The sequence below is a fragment of the Sceloporus undulatus genome, chromosome 3 (genome assembly GCF_019175285.1).
Source record: "Sceloporus undulatus isolate JIND9_A2432 ecotype Alabama chromosome 3, SceUnd_v1.1, whole genome shotgun sequence".
NCBI lineage: Eukaryota > Metazoa > Chordata > Lepidosauria > Squamata > Phrynosomatidae > Sceloporus > Sceloporus undulatus.
In genome coordinates, this window is record NC_056524.1 from 219552995 (window position 1) to 219570821 (window position 17827).

Below are 17827 nucleotides of genomic sequence, written 5' to 3' on the forward strand. Positions count from 1 at the left end.
CTCCGTTTTTGGATTGATTCCTATGGGGAAAGAGGGAAGAGAGAGAGATGGCAGGACATCCCCATAGCCAAGCATCCTCTGCCTCCCCAGAGGAAGACCCCTAGGGCTCTCTGCTCTTTTTTAACCTCCGTTTTTGGATTGATTCCTATGGGGAAAGAGGGAAGAGAGAGAGATGGCAGGACATCCCCATAGCCAAGCATCCTCTGCCTCCCCAGAGGAAGACCCATAGGGCTCACTGCTCTTTTTTAACCTCCGTTTTTGGATTGATTCCTATGGGGAAGGGAGGTGAGGGATTTCAGTAAGCCAAGCCTCCCTTTTCCCTCTTTCCTGGGAGCAGCGCCTCTCCCAAGCCGTCCAACCACTGAGTGGCGACGTCATCAGAACACAGCCCACAAAACGTAATACAGCAAACCGTTCTGAGAATGGTTTCAAGAAAAAGGAATCACAGTGAGGTAAACTGCCGTTCTGATCACGTTCTGATCACGTTTTGATTACTAATGCGGTAATATCTGTTCCAGGAACGTTCTCATCACGTGATGATACGGAACGTTCTCAGAACGCAGTGCGATAATCTCCATACTGTTGAGTCTGTTCTATTTCTCTCTGCTTAAGAGTCATATAAAACATAGTGCTCTGTGTAAGACTATATGTATGGTATGATACTGATGGTGTTTCTGTATTGGATAATCTCAAGAACTATAAAAACCTATTGTAATCACTAATATGCAGTAAATCTCTCGTATACATATATAGTGCACCCTTCCCATCTGCAGGGGTTTGTTTCAGCTTCTCCCCCATGAATGAGAAAAAACGTACAAGGGCAAGCCCCATTATACTCAATGGGTGCCAACATGTATATGGCCATATTGGTGCTGCTGCATGCACATGCTGCTTTTGCCAATAATGGGCCAGGGTGATCTACAGATGCTTGAATCCACAGATGACTATCCCAATAATATGGTGGGGCCATACTGCATACACAGCGACCACCTTCTTTGTTTGTTTTTTTTTATTTATATACCGCTATTCCAAAGATCATAGCGGTGAACAGCAAGTAAGCTAATTAGCAAGTAAGCTAATTTGCCCCCAACAGTCTGGGTACTCATTTTAGCGACCTCGGAAAGATGCAAGCCTGAGTCGAGCTTGGGCCCTTTTGCTGGTCTTGAACTCGCAACCTTGTGGTTTCGAGTGAATGGCTGCAGTACAGGCATTTAACCACTGCGCCACCAGTGGTTAAATGCCATCCATTCTTTTTTCATCACAATTTCTCTCCCCCCTCCCCCCACTTATTTAAGGTGCTTTTTCTGATGTTGTCCTCATATTGTTTCTTGAGAAAGCACCCATCCTTGTGGCTAAAATCCAAGGATCTGGCCTTGCTAACTGTCACAGAGCAAGATTTCATGCCACACAATCTATAGAATGGTGCCAATGAACTCAGGCTTCCTGTACAGAGCCTCAGAATTTGTATCCAGAGGCATAATGGGAAGAATAGTTACTGAGACACATACTGAATTCATACGCTTCATCTCCACATCATTCTGGTCTTCAAAGTGCACATTGATGGCCACTGTCTCTATCCAGGCATTGTCAGTATTCCTGGGGTCATCAACATATCCTTTGTATATCTACAAGGTGGCATAAGAGGGAGGAAAAATAGGAGACAAAAAGAATTGTATTTTCAAATAGTACTGAGATCTAATTATGATTCCAAAGACCGCTTCTCTAACAGTAATTTGACAAAAGCACTACCCTTTCACTGAAAGAGCCCAGTGGTTGGCTCTGTTCTCTCACTTCTGGAAAACAGACCTTTAAAAAGATGCCCAAGAACAGGTCTGGGGAACTCTGGCCCTTCAGATTTCCTTGAACTCCATTTGTCATCAGCCCTAAGTAGCTTGCCCAATGGTAAGTGATATTGGGAGAAGCAGTTTCTCATTGGAGAGCTGAAGGTTCCTTACTCCTGCTACATAGCATGGTGAATTCTGATACTGCAAGAGTATTTAAGTGTGTATGGTGGGAATTCAATAGTCAAGGCAACCAGGAGTTCTGACATTTGATTCTGAACTTGTTTCATGTTCAGTGCAGTGCAGAAATAATCAAATCCTGGCTAAATTTGGGGTGTGAAAAGAGCCAGCATAATAATAATAATAATAATAATAATAATAATACAATGTGAAAGCTTGAATGGGTAGTTGTGGCTTTAGGAATCCATTGGAATCTCATTGCTGCAGGCTGTAAATCAATACTTGAATTTTCCCCAACTTCATAGTCTCCAAATGGGTTGAATTATGATACCCATAGCCAAAAGCCAGCATGGGTAATGGTTAGAGACTGTGAAAGTTCTAGTCCAAAACATGGAAGGCACCAAGCTGCTTACCCTTGAATCAGCTCAGTGAAAACTTCTAGGTAGGCTATTGTTTAGAAACAGAGTGGAACATTAGTGCATGCCCCAAGTCACACACACACACACACACACACTTCTAGTTAAAGTGACCCCAGGTGGCAGAGCTGGGGAAAAGTAAACAATGCAGGACTAGATGAACCAATTGTCAGAACCTGGTATAAGTATATAAGGGATCTAAGTACTGTATATATTTGCCTCAAAATCAAGAGCATATAAGATCATCATTTCACAGCTGTGTGCTATTAAATAATTGTTGAAAATGCATTGCTCTACTAAATGAGGACTTGCACCTGCCCTTTCAAGGCTGCAAGAAGGAAGAAAGGAATGATTTCCCACAACTGTGCTGCAGAGTTGGGGTTATGGCATTAGTAGTCCAATATTTCTGCAGGGCTCCAGATTGGCAAAGGCTTACACCACGTGGCAGGAAGATTCCAATCAGTTCCCAGAGAAACACTCATCATTTCAAGCCTTCCCCCTTGTTTCCTGCATATGCCTCTTTTTCTCCATCCTATGCTTCTGTTTCTGATTTATAGTCTTCTCCTTCTAAGGAGAAACCATTGACAGGTTTTCTGTTTATAGAACATATGGAAAAGGCATGACAGAGCGTAATCTGCCCAGTACATGGATCCTATGTAGCAGTCCAGTCCAGGGACTGGATAAGTGATCCTAGAAGATGTTGCTGGAATGTAACACCTGCCATAATTTACACTGGGTTCTTTCACACTACACAGTTATAGCACAATGATTCAATTTCAACTACCATGGCTCCATCCTATGGAATCCTGGGGCTCCAGTTTATTTAGAATTTAGAATTTAAATTTAAATTTAGAATTCTAGAATTTAGAATTTATTTAGACTTCTCAGCCAGAGAGCTTCTCTGGTGCCTCACTAAACTACAAGCACCCAGGATTCCACAGGTGTCAGCCATGGCAGCTAAAATAGATTTCCAAGGCCATAATTGTGCAATGTGACTGGTCCCTTTCGTTATGTTGGTTAGAGCTGGTAAGAGTGGTAGACCAACAATATCTAGAGGACCACTGTTTACAGGAGGGTTTCCCATCCAGTGTCACACTGCCAGTAGAATGGCCCAAAGGCAGCAAATGAGCAGCTAGAGTTGTTTCTACAAGGGTTGTGGCTAGAGTTGTTTCTATAAGAGCCTCCTCAATCCAGATGTACCAGACTATGAATCCCATTGTCACAATGGCATGACTATTGTCGTGATGGCAGTTGTAGTCCAACACATCTTCGAGGTGCTGGTGGGGGAACAGGTTATACAAACAATGGAAAGTACTGATACTTTGTGTGTTGTCCCCCAAACCACTCTCCACTGTGTAATCATGATTGAATCAAAGCCCATTAGGTGCCCTTTAGGTACATCATGCACCAAAGCTTTATCAGTGCATTTTCCCCATTCTCCACATGTGCAGGGGAAAGGGGAGGAAAGAAAAGTTCATTGCTATGTGCTCCTTCTCTGCTTTTGTTGGCCCACAGTCGATGCTCAAATACCTCAGTGCCCTGATTCAGCAATTTCTGAAACTGTGGCCAGAATTCACGTCTCAAAACCCGCTTCAGCTTCTGTGGCAGTGCTTCACCCGGCTCCAGAGATCCCTGGAACAATCAAAATAGCACTACATGGTTAGAAGCAACTACGACTTGACACATATTGTGATGACAACACTAAGCTAAGTAAGCAGGAATCTCTATAGGGAAATATTACTCTGACATACAGGGAAAGATGACATGGGCACTTGTCTTTCCTCAGTCATGGAATGTTATGGGTAGCAGGGAGGTGAGGAGAGGATGCAGATATTTTTCAACTTGTAAACTTGCTTCTTTCAATTTTTAACAGCTGCACAATCCCTTTGGACTGTTAGTGCTAGGAGCCCTGTCACTGGAAGCACTCTTCCTATCATGAACACCATCGTAGTAAGTTGTTACTGTGTGCCTTCAAGTCATTTCCGACCTATGGAAACAATAAGGCAAACACATCATGGGATTTTCTCCATACGATTTGTTCAGAGAGATTTGCCTTTTCCTTCCTCTGAGGTTGAGAGAGTGTGACTTGCCCAAGGTCACCCAGTGGGTTACCATGGCTGAGCGGGATTCAAGCCCCAGTGTCTAGAGTTATTGTCCAACATTCAAACCAATACACTGCACTAGCTCTCATCTTGGTAAATATTACAGCACAATTTTGAGAACTCAAGGATATCAGAATGTCTAGCCTGAATTATGACAAACCAATGAGGCTTTTGTGGGAAACTACACTGTAGGAACTAAACATACACTGGAGCAGAGAACAAACACACAGGATCAGTAAATAAAAAAATACACCCAACACAACATGTTTCTTATGAAAGATTTTTGTGGGCAGCCAAATCCCACAGAAATCAGTCCTGAGTGTTTTAATAGCATCTAACATTGATCACAGCAACCTTATTAAATTGTTAGACTACACCTTCTACAAACTGATGTTGAATAGATTGCTTCATAACTACTTACTCCAGGCAAAGCCCAGTGATCCGAAAAGGGAAATTTCACCACCAAGACTTCAAGCATTTTCTTTAAGCTTTTTCGATAAATGGATCCATCCATATTCCTCCTCCAGCTACAAACAACAAAGAGAAAGATGCTACAAGGTTTTAATATGTGTAAGAACTTAAGAGCCATTTATGATCACACCAAAGTATTCCAGTACCCATAAGAATCACACTAGAACTCAATGCTACTTTTTTGGACTATGATTTCCAGAATCCTTCTGCTAGCATGGCCAGTGGGTGTAGCTGTTGGGGAGAATGGGTGCATTGTCTCCCAAATAACAATTCCAAATGAATTTTTCCCTAAATCCCCAAATTGCTTTCATTCATTTGAATATCTTTGAAATAAAGAAAGAAAGAAAGAAAGAAAGGAAGGAGGGGGGAAGACAGGCAAAGTTGCTAAGAGAATGTGAATACAGCAAATGTGAGTGTTCTTGATATATATTTTTTTAGTTTGGGTAATGAAGGGAAATATCACTGAGTGAGGACAGAATTAATATTGGGCAAGCCAAGGCCTTCATCAGCCCATAGCTACACCCCCTGGCCATACTAGCTGGGAGAGTCTGGTGATTACAATCCAAAAAAGTTAACTTTTCCAAGATCTACACAGCACCTTCTTACTTGTGTTCTCCATTAACTGTTATTCAGAAACATCCTGCATCCAGTAGTGGAGGTGGTACATGCCCATTATGACTAATAGAAAAGAGAGTACTGAAATGCACATTGAAAGCAGAAAACAGTAAGGAGACAAGTTCCCTGTGCTATGAGATGATCAAGTGTTTACTCGGTTCTTTTAAAAAGCCCAACACATTTCAGCCTTAATAAGAAAAGGCCTCCTGTTTAGCCCCCGAAGGCCATCTCAGAGCAAGTGGAGCTTGTCTTCTTACTGTTTTTTGCATTATTACTGATAACCAATGATAGCCTTATCTTGAGCAAACTAAGGAACCCTGCGGGCATTGCCTTGATTTCCAAGATGGGATTAAAACTGGATATAATTATCATAACTTTACTAACAAAGTAACTGAGAAGGAGAGGCTTCTAAACAGTAGGCGTGGAAACACTGTGGTGAACTTCTCTGCTTATCAGTTACAGTGGATCCTTGGTATCTGCTGGGGTTTGGTTCCAGGATCCCTGTGGATACCAAAATCTATGGATGCTCAAGTCCCATTAAATACAATGGCATAGTAAACTGCTGTCCCTTATATAAGATGATAAAATCAGATTTGCTTTTTGGAATGGATATTTTAAAAATATATATTTTCAAGCCATGGGCGGCTGAATCTGTGGAAAAGAATCCATGGATATGGAAGAACAATTGTATTAGGTTCCAGACTTAATAACAAAAACTCTACTTCTGGCAGGTCTTGAAGCAGGAAAGCTACGTGCAGCCCCATCTGGCCTGCATGAGTCCACTTTCAGGCCAGGAACATCCATGTTCCTTCTTCTATTCTGGTGTTGTCATGGATACAACACTTAAGATGCAGTAGCTCCTACAGCCAACCACTGAGCCCTAAAAGTGCGGTGAAAAGAAGCTGGGCACTTTACCAGTGCGTGAAATACAGGATGGTTCCTAACATTCAGATGAGTATAAATGTGATGAGAGAAAAATGTAGACAGCTTCTTGAAGAAAGGAAGCAGATAAATTGCCCTGTAATAACATCATGAATTAAAAACAGATATCTACCTGTTCTTGAACAGAAGCTGTGTTTCCTTTCCAGCTTCTTTCATGGTTTCAGGCAGTTTACTTAGCACAGAGCTACCTTCTCAGGGCAGAAGACTACCCTTAGTAGGTGAGAAATAGTGTCCTGTGGCTCTACTCACCGCGTCACAACAGGGTGAAGTGCGTGATTTGGTCCAAAGAAACGAAGAATCCCTTGGCCCCTCAGACCTGTCCTTCCCATGGGATTCCTGTCAAGAAAAACAAAACAAAACAAAACGGCTCGAACTGGGGACATCATAGCCCACAACCTTACCTATGGTTTCAGTATAGGCATACCCCTCATTTTAAAAGAAATCATCAGGTGCAGGAGAGAAAAATCAGAGGAAGTTATACACAAACACTTGTCATTAACAGGGCTTAATCTGACCCCACACTCATCCTGCAGAAAAATCCTGTTGCCATGGGAGAGAAAAGACTAGTACTGAATGAGATCTCCTCCAACAGAAGCGTAAAAAAAATATTTTGAGTGACACAGTCTTGCATATGGAGCGAGTGGGAGATGTAATCTATCTCAGAATAACCTTTTACCCTGAGGGAGAAGGGTAATACTAGTTCAGTCTTATATACTTTAAGAAGCAGCAGATTTCTGCAGTTTCAGACACATCTTTTCTCAGCATTTTTTCACACACATTTTTTTGCCCCAAATGGGCATGGTACAGGATCGAGCTGCAACAGGAGAAAATGGGTGTTATTGCACACAAAATTGCTGCTGTGCTGCCGGCCAACCACTACCTATCCTCAAATCATGCTTATCCCACAGATTTTGATAGAACAGAAGCTTCCTTCAAAATTGGTCGGCTTGGGGATGGGTGGTGTTCGATCAGCAGCACAGCAGCAATTTAATGTGCAATAAGACCCACTTTATCCATTCAGGCCCCATCCCATCCTGTGCCTGGATCAGGCAAAAATGGCTGTGCGAACCTCTGGTCTATCAAGGAAATGTGGACCCTTCACTATGAATCACCAAGCTCTCGAGGCTCTACTCTTTTGCCCAGTCTACCCTCTGTAAGCTATTAATATTATTCACCCCACATTTGCTTTGTCTTCCAAAAGGCAAGCCTCTTTGAGGGAGGAAAACCTGCACAAGTCAAGAAAGGCAAATGCCTGTGTAAAAATGTCTCCTCTTTTTCCTTGTGCACTAAAGAAAGATAAGAATCATATCTGTAACTCTGGCCATTTTACACTGTGGACGTGGCTGTGTTTTGATGAAAATCATGCAGACCTAAACAAAATATTTCCACACCTGCTCTGAAGGGATGGAACCTGGTGCATGGTGTTCATAGATTATTTCAGTGAAACTAATGAGACAAACTGTGTAGGTGAAGAACTAAAAGCACATAGCCAAGCAGCAAACAAAGAGAAGACAAGCTCCATGCGCTCTAAGATGGTCAACTGTTTATTCAGTGTTTAAAAAGCACAAAGTGTTTCAGCCACACTAGGCCTTCCTCAGGAGCTGAAAACAAATATAAAATACATTTAAAATATAATAGAAAGACGGGACGATACTAATCAAACTATGCTACAAAAATATCCATATAGTTCTTATCAAAGTTATACATACCCGTCACAAGAAATCACTGGAGTTGTAAACACTCCAAAATATAGATAAAGGGAGCAGACACTGTAGCATTTCTGTATTCCAGATGACCTTGGAAAGGCATAACCAATGATATGTCTTGAGACAGTTCACAGGGAGATACGATGGGATATCTATAGATAGTTGCTCAGTCTATTCATTTCATTATATTACACTCAAGAACTATATGGATATTTTTGTGGCACAGTCTGATCATAGTTGTCCCATCTTTTTAAATATTATACTTTAAATGTATTTATATTTGTTTTGAGCCCCTGAGGAAGGCCTAGTGTGGCCGAAATGCATTGGGCTTTTTAAACACCGAATAAACAGTTGACCATCTTAGAGCTTGTGGAACTTGTCTCCCCTTTGTTTGTTGCTAGTGAAGCAAACTGCCCAAGTACAAAACCAGTCTTGCCTGTTACACCAGGTCATAGTAATGATAAATGCTGAAAATCAAGTACATTCTGTCTGGTGCCTTTGAATAAAGGGCAGGATGCAAATGCAGGAGTTAGAAAAACTTATTTTAATTCAACTGTATTATTTTATTAGATTATATACTCCCAAGAATTCGTACTGGTGATGCTGGCTGGAGGATTCTGGGAGCTGTCATACAAAGAAATGCCTTTTCCTAGTTTGATGAAATGTGATAATAAATAAATAAATGAAAGAATAAATAATAAGTTCTGTAAACTAGGATATTTAACAGAATCAGCACTCAGAAACTTGGACACCAAATAAACTATAATAAAAGCAGCCCAAGTCAAGATCCCCAGATTCAGCAATCTTTCTTCAAATATTATAGACAGGTGGCCAATCCTATGATACTCATCAGATGGACTGCCGACACTAGTTATTACTGTCATATAGTCTTTCACCTGCATTTATAAATATGACTGAAAAAGGGATCAATGGATTTTTACAAATTTATTATGCTTATCGTCCCAAAGTTCTCTTAGGCATCACATTGGCTATGTTTGGCAGGTGATCTGTGATGATAACCTGTTCCTAGCACAGAAAGTGGGCACAGTCATAGTCCCATTTCATGTTACCAGATTCACTCACAGTGGCAGGCCATCTTCAACCAGATAGGTACCATGAAAGCTCTGTCTGTTGACATCTCCATCCATACTGTTGAAGTTTATTCTTGAAAGATTCTCCAGTGAGCTGAAAGAGACAGGAGGCAAGCCTTCACCTCCTTGACATCTAAAGTCACCAAAACAAACAAATAAACAAAACACAAAAAACTAAACCAAACCAAAAAAATCCCCTACAAACCCAGAGGGTGGAAGTGCAATGGAATAAATTACACAAGGATAAGTGATAGAAACAGGAAAAGAAAGATATATGTAAAGAGCAAAGCCAATGTTAGGTACACTGTGGGGTAAGGAGTTGTATGACAGGATACGTACTCTCTCAGAAATTCCGGTGTAGCGTTCTCTTGCTGCTCTGCACTGTAAAAGGGTGGATTATATATCTCAAACTCTATCTGTCAGTGGAAAAAATTGTTTCAGTTATATCCCAGAATCTCCTATAGTGAAACCCAACCATCTTTCAAGCACAAGATGTTCTTGGGAACCCCAAAGTAAAAAATTCAAACAGTTTTGTCTGATCTGCAACTTTCCTTGGATTCAAATTCTGGTAAGCTCTTCTCTTTGGCAACTCTGACATGACTGCTGCTTTTCTTTTAATAGTATATTCTCCTGCTCTTCCCATTTTTTTCTATTTAAAAAAAATTGTTAAAAAAATTGTATTTCAATAATTGCTTCTCAGCCTTCTGAGGGCTTGTTAGCTGAAGGGCAACATATAAAACAGGCAAACATGACTGTGCATACGCAATGTGCCATGGTTCCCTTTTAAAGTCATAGGGTCAAGGCTTCTCTTGTGAGGACAATGGTGGTCAATCTAGACACAGCAGCATATCTGTCTGCCTGACTATCTATTTACATATATCTAAATATACATTTTTAAATGGTGCCTGTTTGTATTTGATTGTTGTGACCTGCCCTGAGATAAGAAGTGGGGTATCCATTTTGAAAATGAAGGAAATAAGAATATATTTTATTTGTTCTCTTTATTTAAATCCCACTTTTCTCCCAAAACTGGGGCTTATGAATTTATGAACACACACACAAAGAGTTACAAGGAAAAACAAAGTTATAAACTTAACACACAATTAAAGAAATTGAAATATTGTGCCAGTTTGTATGCCAGTTTAACTAACATGGCGTCTACTACCGAATTCGTAAAAATGTAGATCAGTGATAAGAGGGAGAATCCTTATTGGGTATTTCTGGATCCACCTTCACCATTGTTGTTATTTGCTTACAAAATGATTACAATTTTGTTGTTGTTATGCAAAGGGATCTTGTAGCACCTTTGAGACTGAGTGAAAGAAATTGTAGTACAGTGGTACCTCGGGATACGAATTACCCAGCTTACGAATTTTTCGGGATACGAATAAATCCCATAGGGATTTATTGTTTCGGGTTACGAACGTTTTTTCGGGTTACGAAAAAACGCCGGCGCTGTTTTCAATGGAGCCGCGGCAGAGCCGCGGCTTTTTTCCCCATTAGCGCCTATGGCAATTCGGGTTACGAAGGTTTTCGGGTTACGAAATTAGCCGCGGAACGAATTAATTTCGTAACCCGAGGGAGCACTGTATAAGCTTTCATAGACTTGGAGCTTTATTGCACAAGAAAACAAAGCTGAAATGGAACTGAAAAGTAGCAGCTTTCTTTTGCCTTACTGTATGATATCATAGCACTTCAGTTTTCTTCCTGTAGGAGATGGTTGGAAAACTATGTCTTTCTTCTAGCTGGAAAAATAAGTTTGACAAAAGACACACTTGTACAACCCTCCCCTGTGAGAAGTGAACTGAAGCCCTATGATGCTATGCGGTAAGGCATGCTAAAAGGCTCTGTTTCCCCTTTATTTTCTTGTGTGATGGGTTCTTTGTCTACTTCTTTAGATGCATGATGTTGTTGTTGTGTGCCTTCAAGTCATTTCCATTGAATGGCAACCCTAAAGTGAACCTATCACAGGGTCTTCATGGCAAGATCTATTCAGAGGTTTGCCATTGACTTCTTCTTAGGCTGAGAGGGTGTGACTTATCCAATAACCCCTAGTAGGTTTCCATGGCTCAACAGGGATTCAAACCCTGATTTCTCTGATTCCCTACTTCCACTTCGTTGAACTATCATTCTCAGTATGGGAGAGGGAATTGCTATGAAGTTTAACTGTGTCCCAGGCCATGCATAACTATAGTCACAGAACATTGCTCTTGCCATTGTTCTTACCTTTCTTCATGGAACTAGATCTCATTTCATAAGAATTTAAGACTCCTACCTCCCATGGCACTTTCTCATCTGGCACAGGAAAGCGGACAGCACTGGAGCTGGGATACATGAGGTTCCTTGCGCTCACATGGTATAGGGTATGAAAAGATTCTGGGACGTCATCTCCAGAAGACTCCTTAATCTCAGGGGCTTTGCTGGGGACTGAATTAAAACAAAAATTCTTTTTCATGCAACACACAATCAGTCTGTGTCGTGCATCTGTTTGTCTACTTATTTCAAATTTCTGCCTCTGTGCACATTCAGACTGAGTGCTACAAGTACCACCAACCAGTATAAATATATTCTCTTTTCCTTCTTAATAGATTTTGTTTTGGAGGGAGGGGGAGAGAAACAGGCTAAGATGGAGGGAGCAGTTGGAAAATACAGCAGACAGACAATGTTGATTTGGAGCACTCCTCTCCCCAATTTCTGTGAATAAGACAGAAATTACATGATAAACAGCATTGTGGAAATATATTTAAATTTGTTTTGTTATCAGTGCTTGTCAATATTTTGAACTTGATAAATTATCACTCTGAGACAACATACCGATTCTTATGTATAACATACAAATACACAAGTGGACAGAATAGACAAAATAGACAAAATCTTACACATTTCTGAACCCCTGAGGCTGAAAAATGTAATACAATACCTTTGTTTCTAGTGTAATGGATATTTGTTCACAAAGCCCCAATTTTAGGGGATAATAAAAAACAGTTTTCCAAATCCTGTTAGCATACTCTATCATAACCTACACCCCTCCCACTGAATAGGGGGTTTCATAATTAATATCCAATGTTGGATATGTTTCAGGGTCACGATTACCTGCAGAAACTAGAAAGTTAAATGTGTAAGGAGTCACACTGATCTGAGGACATGTGTAAGACCTAGATACAAGGAAATTGATTTGTTGACTATCTGGCGCGCACGCGCGCGCACACACACACACAGGCTCTTTGCATTTCCTCTTGCAATGGAGGCAAAGGAAGTCTCATTGCAAACAATCATAGACCATACCCTCACCTCATGACATGTTCCCATTCATTCTTCCTGCCCATCCATCAAGTGATTGTCTCAAATCTAATCAGTGCTTTATCACTCTGGAACTAAAGCCATCAGCCATTCCAGACCCCTTTTGTTTAACCCTTGGGAAAGTAATCAAGATCTATGTCACACCAAATATTGCACCAAACACCCTTTGAGGGTATGAAATAGGATATAAGTAACTCCCAGTCCCTAGCCATGTTGTTCCACTCTCTCTGTGTAACCCCCAGATACTGTCTGGGACACTCCCCATTTTCTATTGACCTCTCTTCAAGACTGGCAATGATTTCACCCCATAACTCTTAATTCTATCCAACTTTCCACACCTTTCTTGCACATTTCTAAATAAAACACTTCTATTCACTGAACCTGCAGTGCTTGTTGCAGTTAGTAGTGATATACATAGGTAAAAAGAAGTTACACTCTTCTTGCAGACCTCCTTTTGAGCTATAATTTCCGCAAATTCCAAGGAGATACTGTCATTGCTGGTGGGAACCCTCAATACCCCCCACCTTTTAGGGTAAAAATCCCCACTCAATCTGTTATACACTGGGCTTTCACTGATGATAGGAATTATCTACATAGAGGACCGAGTCCTGTGGTCTACACCTGTGTAGTGGTGTACACTTTTTTGTGTCATTTTTCTCTTTGTTCAAATGAAAGATTTCCTCATGGGCAAGGACATCATTTGAACTTCTTTTCAAATGATGAACCTACTTGAAGTGCCTCCTTCTAGGAGTAAACAACAGGCAAGGATAATACAACAAAGAGGTAAGCGTAAAGATGGTAATGTCAGTACTCACTACAGGATGAAGTGCAAAAATGAACAGCAAGTATCAACCAGTCTAATTAGGAACCTGCCACACTCAGGAAAGATTTTATCCATTAGAACAATGTGATTCAAGTATATGTAATAAATCTCCCAGTGATAGCCAAAACACATTTGTGCACACATGCAGACACAGAGTCCCTTATACCCTTATTTCTCAAATTAGATCCATAAATCTCAGAAACTCAGCTGAACAAACAGCACCCTACATACACTGGCAATGCATCATCACAAGTCCAGCTTCTGTGATATTTCCTGTATTCAGGTTTCAGTAAAGTAAGCATTTCACTTATGAAAGTTGGGGTATGTGAAATACATATTTTTCCCCTTCAAAATGTAAGTAAACACAGAGGAACGATCAGTGTCCCATCTGTGCATATTTCAGGAAAAGCTGAAAATGACATATGCATCATATGTGACACAGGCATATATCTACTGTAAGAAACAGCAGTCAGATTCACTTGCAGCCAGACATACCTATGATAGGAGCATCTTCTTCTGCTCCAAATCCACTGTTAGACAGCGACTGAACAACCCACCGGAGGGCCTTTGCAAACTGGAATGACTAGAGAGAAGCAATCCATCAAGCCTGTTAATGTCTGTACTAACCAAGTAGCACTTCTTCCCAGAAAATGAATGGGAGGGAGGAAGATGATAAGGCTATTGTGCTGAGTTTAAGTACAAAGAAGAAATCTGGGACTGAACTCTTCAGCCTTCTTACCTGGGAGTCATTTAAATGGAGCCTGTCTTCTTTCCCAGACAGCAACCTCCCCACTTGGACAATGTTAAGCATAATAATCAGAGGTGACCTGTGATCTAGTTGTTTCTGCCACACAACTCCAATCTGACCTAGCTGGCATTGGCAGTGGTGGAAATTTGAGGGAATTGTATCCACCAAAGCACATTGGAAAGGCTACAGCTGTCTACCTCTGATGAAGGTGAACATGCCATGCTTCTTGTCTCAGGGCAATTTAATGTCAGAAATAAGCTGGAATCTGGGGACCTAGGCTCCTTTTCACACTACACACTCACATGATTCCACTTTGACTGTTATGGCAACATTTAATGAAATCCAGGGAGGGGTATTTTGAATTCTTTTGTATCTCCCCAAACTAGCTTCTCTAAGGCCTACAAATCTCAGGATTTCATAAGATATTGTCACAGCAGTTAAAGTGGGATCATATCATAATGGCATAGCATGAAAGGGACCCTAGCAAGGCATCTTTATGCCTTCCATCATGGGCCCTTTCACACTAAATAATGCCAGTGCTATATTCAACTGCAACTGCATGGCAATATCCTGTGGACCTTGGGATATGCAGTTTAGGGAAGTAATTTAGAATTCTTTGCCTGGGAGTTTTCATGTCTCATTAGACTACAGACCCCAAGATTGCATAGGATGTTGCTGTGACAGTTAAAGTGGAACATAGTACTAGTCTTGTGTAGTGGGAATCGGCCCCATGTCCCATGTTTTAGTGAACAGTGTGGCAAACAAGACAAGGTATCTGACCTCATTGGCTTCCCACTTTTTCCAGTTCTCAGATTGACATTTTTGCCACATAATCCACCAGCCTTACCTGTTCTTCCAGGTATCCTAACTTCTGCTCCACCAGTCCTGTCCTTTTCACCTGATCATGGTCCAGCATTTCTGCCAGTTTATCCACTCTGAAAAAAAGAGACAAATGCTTACTGGAGGTCAAGAAGGAATAGAAGATCACTGAAATCTCTACATTCATTACTTTGGGGCTATAATCTACAGCCCTACTGTGTGCATCAGAGTGATACTCCATAATTCAGTTTTGTCAAAAGACATTATGCTGCCCATGGCAGAATCAGTAATAGTATCCTCACTCTCAGTCAAGATGTAGAGTTCCCCCCCCCCTTTTAAGCAGGTAGAATAGAAATTACCAGAACCACTTCTTCCCCTCTCTGATATTCAGAATACAATAAAACATTGATAAAATAATAGATGATTTACAGATTATCAAACTGAAAGGGCACACAATTGCTCTGTTCTGAAAGATACCCGTCCTTTACAACAGGACTTGAAAAAGGAGAGACACCCTCCATTCAGCAGTTCCAGATGAATAAAGAAATAAGTTTTAGACATAAGGAGGTCAGCAAAACAAGGCACACACAAAAAATCACAGAGCATAAAGAATGCAGAACACGAAAATGTTAATTTTGGCAAGAAGAGGATGGGAAAATTAAATAGAAATCTCAGATGCATGAATAAATGGAGTTTGTAGTGAAGACAACTGGCAGGAAAACCCCAGATGCAAAGAGAAACTGAGAGTTGGAGAGAAGGGGAGGGGAAAAGATAAAAAATAAACATAAAATACATCAAAATGAAAATCCCAGATATATACAGAGATGGAGACTCAGAGAAAGAGTAGGAAGAAATAGAGAGGGGAACAATGGCTAGGCACAGGTGCTTGATCTACCATTCTCCCCCCATGTGTAAAGGATTCATTTTGTTTCAAGCTGGCTTTGCCAAGCTCCTTTCTCTACAATATCACCTACAGCACTTGGTATTCATTAGTAGTCTCCCATACATGTACTAATCAGAGGTGACCCTGCTTAAAGTTTGATCTTGAAAGCTGCCAAGCTACATGAGAGGCTGCCAGTGAATACCAGGTGCTATAGGCTATATTCCAGAGGAAGGAACTGGCAAAATCCACCTTTGACTATTCATTACCTAAGAAAATCCTATGAAATTTATGAGATCACCATAAGTCAACAGTTGACTTGAAGGCACATACATACATACACAGGGCTGCCTCTGCTACCACTGTATATAAGCAGTTCTCTTCCACAGTATGTGGACTTGTGGTTCAACTTGTGGCTCAGCTAGATTGACATATTTCCTCATTAGCCAGTGTTCTAAATTATGACAGGAACATGGGGGTGAGGTGATAGTGAGAGGCCTGCAGCAGTCACAAGGTATTTCTCAAGTGATGTAGAACTCATCACACCCATTTTGAATTCTGCTCTTACAGTTCCCAGACACAGGACTCCCAGATGGCTTGGAACTGGTGACAATTTAACATAGCAAAGTCTTCACCTGTCTGCAATGTCCTGAATCTTCTGTTCACTATTCTGCTTCCATTGGCACTGCTGGATTTGCAAATAGTTTTCCTTCATATACATTTCCCAGGATAAAAGAGCTGCCTCTTCATTCTTCTCAAGCTTCTCTTCTGCAGGCCAAATTAAAACAGAGAGGATTATGGAAAGAAAACTCCTGCAATATGGAGTGCAGCTTTCCGTCTACATATCTGAATCTGTGTGCTAAAAAATTCCAAGATACATTCACTATCTACCATACTTAAAGATTCTATTGGTTTAGTTGTGCATGAATATGTATTTTATACAGCAACTTCAAGAAAATGTATTTTTAGAAATATATACAGTCTGCCCCCTGTATCCAACGGGATCTGTTCCGGACCTCCTCCCTGCAGACATCAAAATCCGCAGATGCTCAAGTTCTGTTGTCCCCAATGGCATTATATGCATGTAGCCGCACTGCCATTAGAGACAATGGAACTTCAATGGCGGTGCATGCACATGGCTGCACCACCATTAGGGACAGACCCCAATGTCCCCAGTGGTGGTGTGGCCGCATTAGGGACAATGAGACTTACTGATGATGCAGCCATGTGCACACACCACCACGGGACAATGGGGCTGTCTCTAACGGTGGCAGAGACATGTGCATGGACCACCATTGGGGACAACGTGGGCTTGCTGTCTGCAGACGATTGAATCCATGAATGGCAAGTCTGCGGATACCAAAGGCTGACTGTGTTGGAAATACATTACATTGTTTTACAATATAATTAATGCATAGCAATATATTAACAACAACAACAACAACAACCTTATATTAATGTAAAGTTGGCTGTTTGGATCCATGATTTTGGATCCACTGATTATATCATTTGTGGAGTGTCATGCCCCATATTATTAAATGGTGGCAATGTGAACACGGATACGCTGAAACATGCGTGTTCACGTTGCTGCTATTTAATAAATGTGGAATATGGTTAGTCACATTTTTTCACATCCATGGGGTGTCCTGGACCTGAATCCCCCACAGATCCAAAGGGTCAACTGCATACTCTATATGCCTAGTCCACATCCATATCCTATGTACTCCTCCTTTTCCTTCCTTTTTCCCTCTCTCCTTATACAGTGGGCTTTTCCCTTACACGGGAGATCCGTTCTGGACCCGACCACGTAAGTTAAATCCCGTATATGCTTGCATCCCATTGCAAACAATGGGGCACATGCTCACGGCATGGTGAGGTGCGCACGCCATGGGAGTGTGCACCATTTGTTTGGTTGCCATGCAGCTTCAGCGTATGCTTAAAGCCACATATAGC

At 41.2% G+C, this 17827-nt stretch overlaps 1 protein-coding gene across 4 annotated transcripts in view; it reads right to left on the reverse strand.

Moving 5' to 3' along the window:
- The window catches only part of TRPM2 (transient receptor potential cation channel subfamily M member 2), a 60449-nt gene that overhangs the window by 7259 nt on the left and 35363 nt on the right, over nucleotides 1–17827 (reverse strand). For 3 of the 4 annotated variants that reach the window (XM_042459494.1, XM_042459497.1, XM_042459495.1), the window contains 10 exons: nucleotides 16510–16642; nucleotides 15023–15110; nucleotides 13923–14010; nucleotides 11580–11731; nucleotides 9644–9720; nucleotides 9297–9398; nucleotides 6757–6843; nucleotides 4901–5006; nucleotides 3908–4009; nucleotides 1509–1625 (listed from right to left, as the gene is read on the reverse strand). In XM_042459494.1, coding sequence (XP_042315428.1) covers nucleotides 1509–1625; nucleotides 3908–4009; nucleotides 4901–5006; nucleotides 6757–6843; nucleotides 9297–9398; nucleotides 9644–9720; nucleotides 11580–11731; nucleotides 13923–14010; nucleotides 15023–15110; nucleotides 16510–16642 — 1052 coding nt within the window. Of the gene's footprint in view, nucleotides 1–1508; nucleotides 1626–3907; nucleotides 4010–4900; nucleotides 5007–6756; nucleotides 6844–9296; nucleotides 9399–9643; nucleotides 9721–11579; nucleotides 11732–13922; nucleotides 14011–15022; nucleotides 15111–16509; nucleotides 16643–17827 lie in introns of those variants that run through there. The other variant, XM_042459496.1, reaches the window with a different exon arrangement.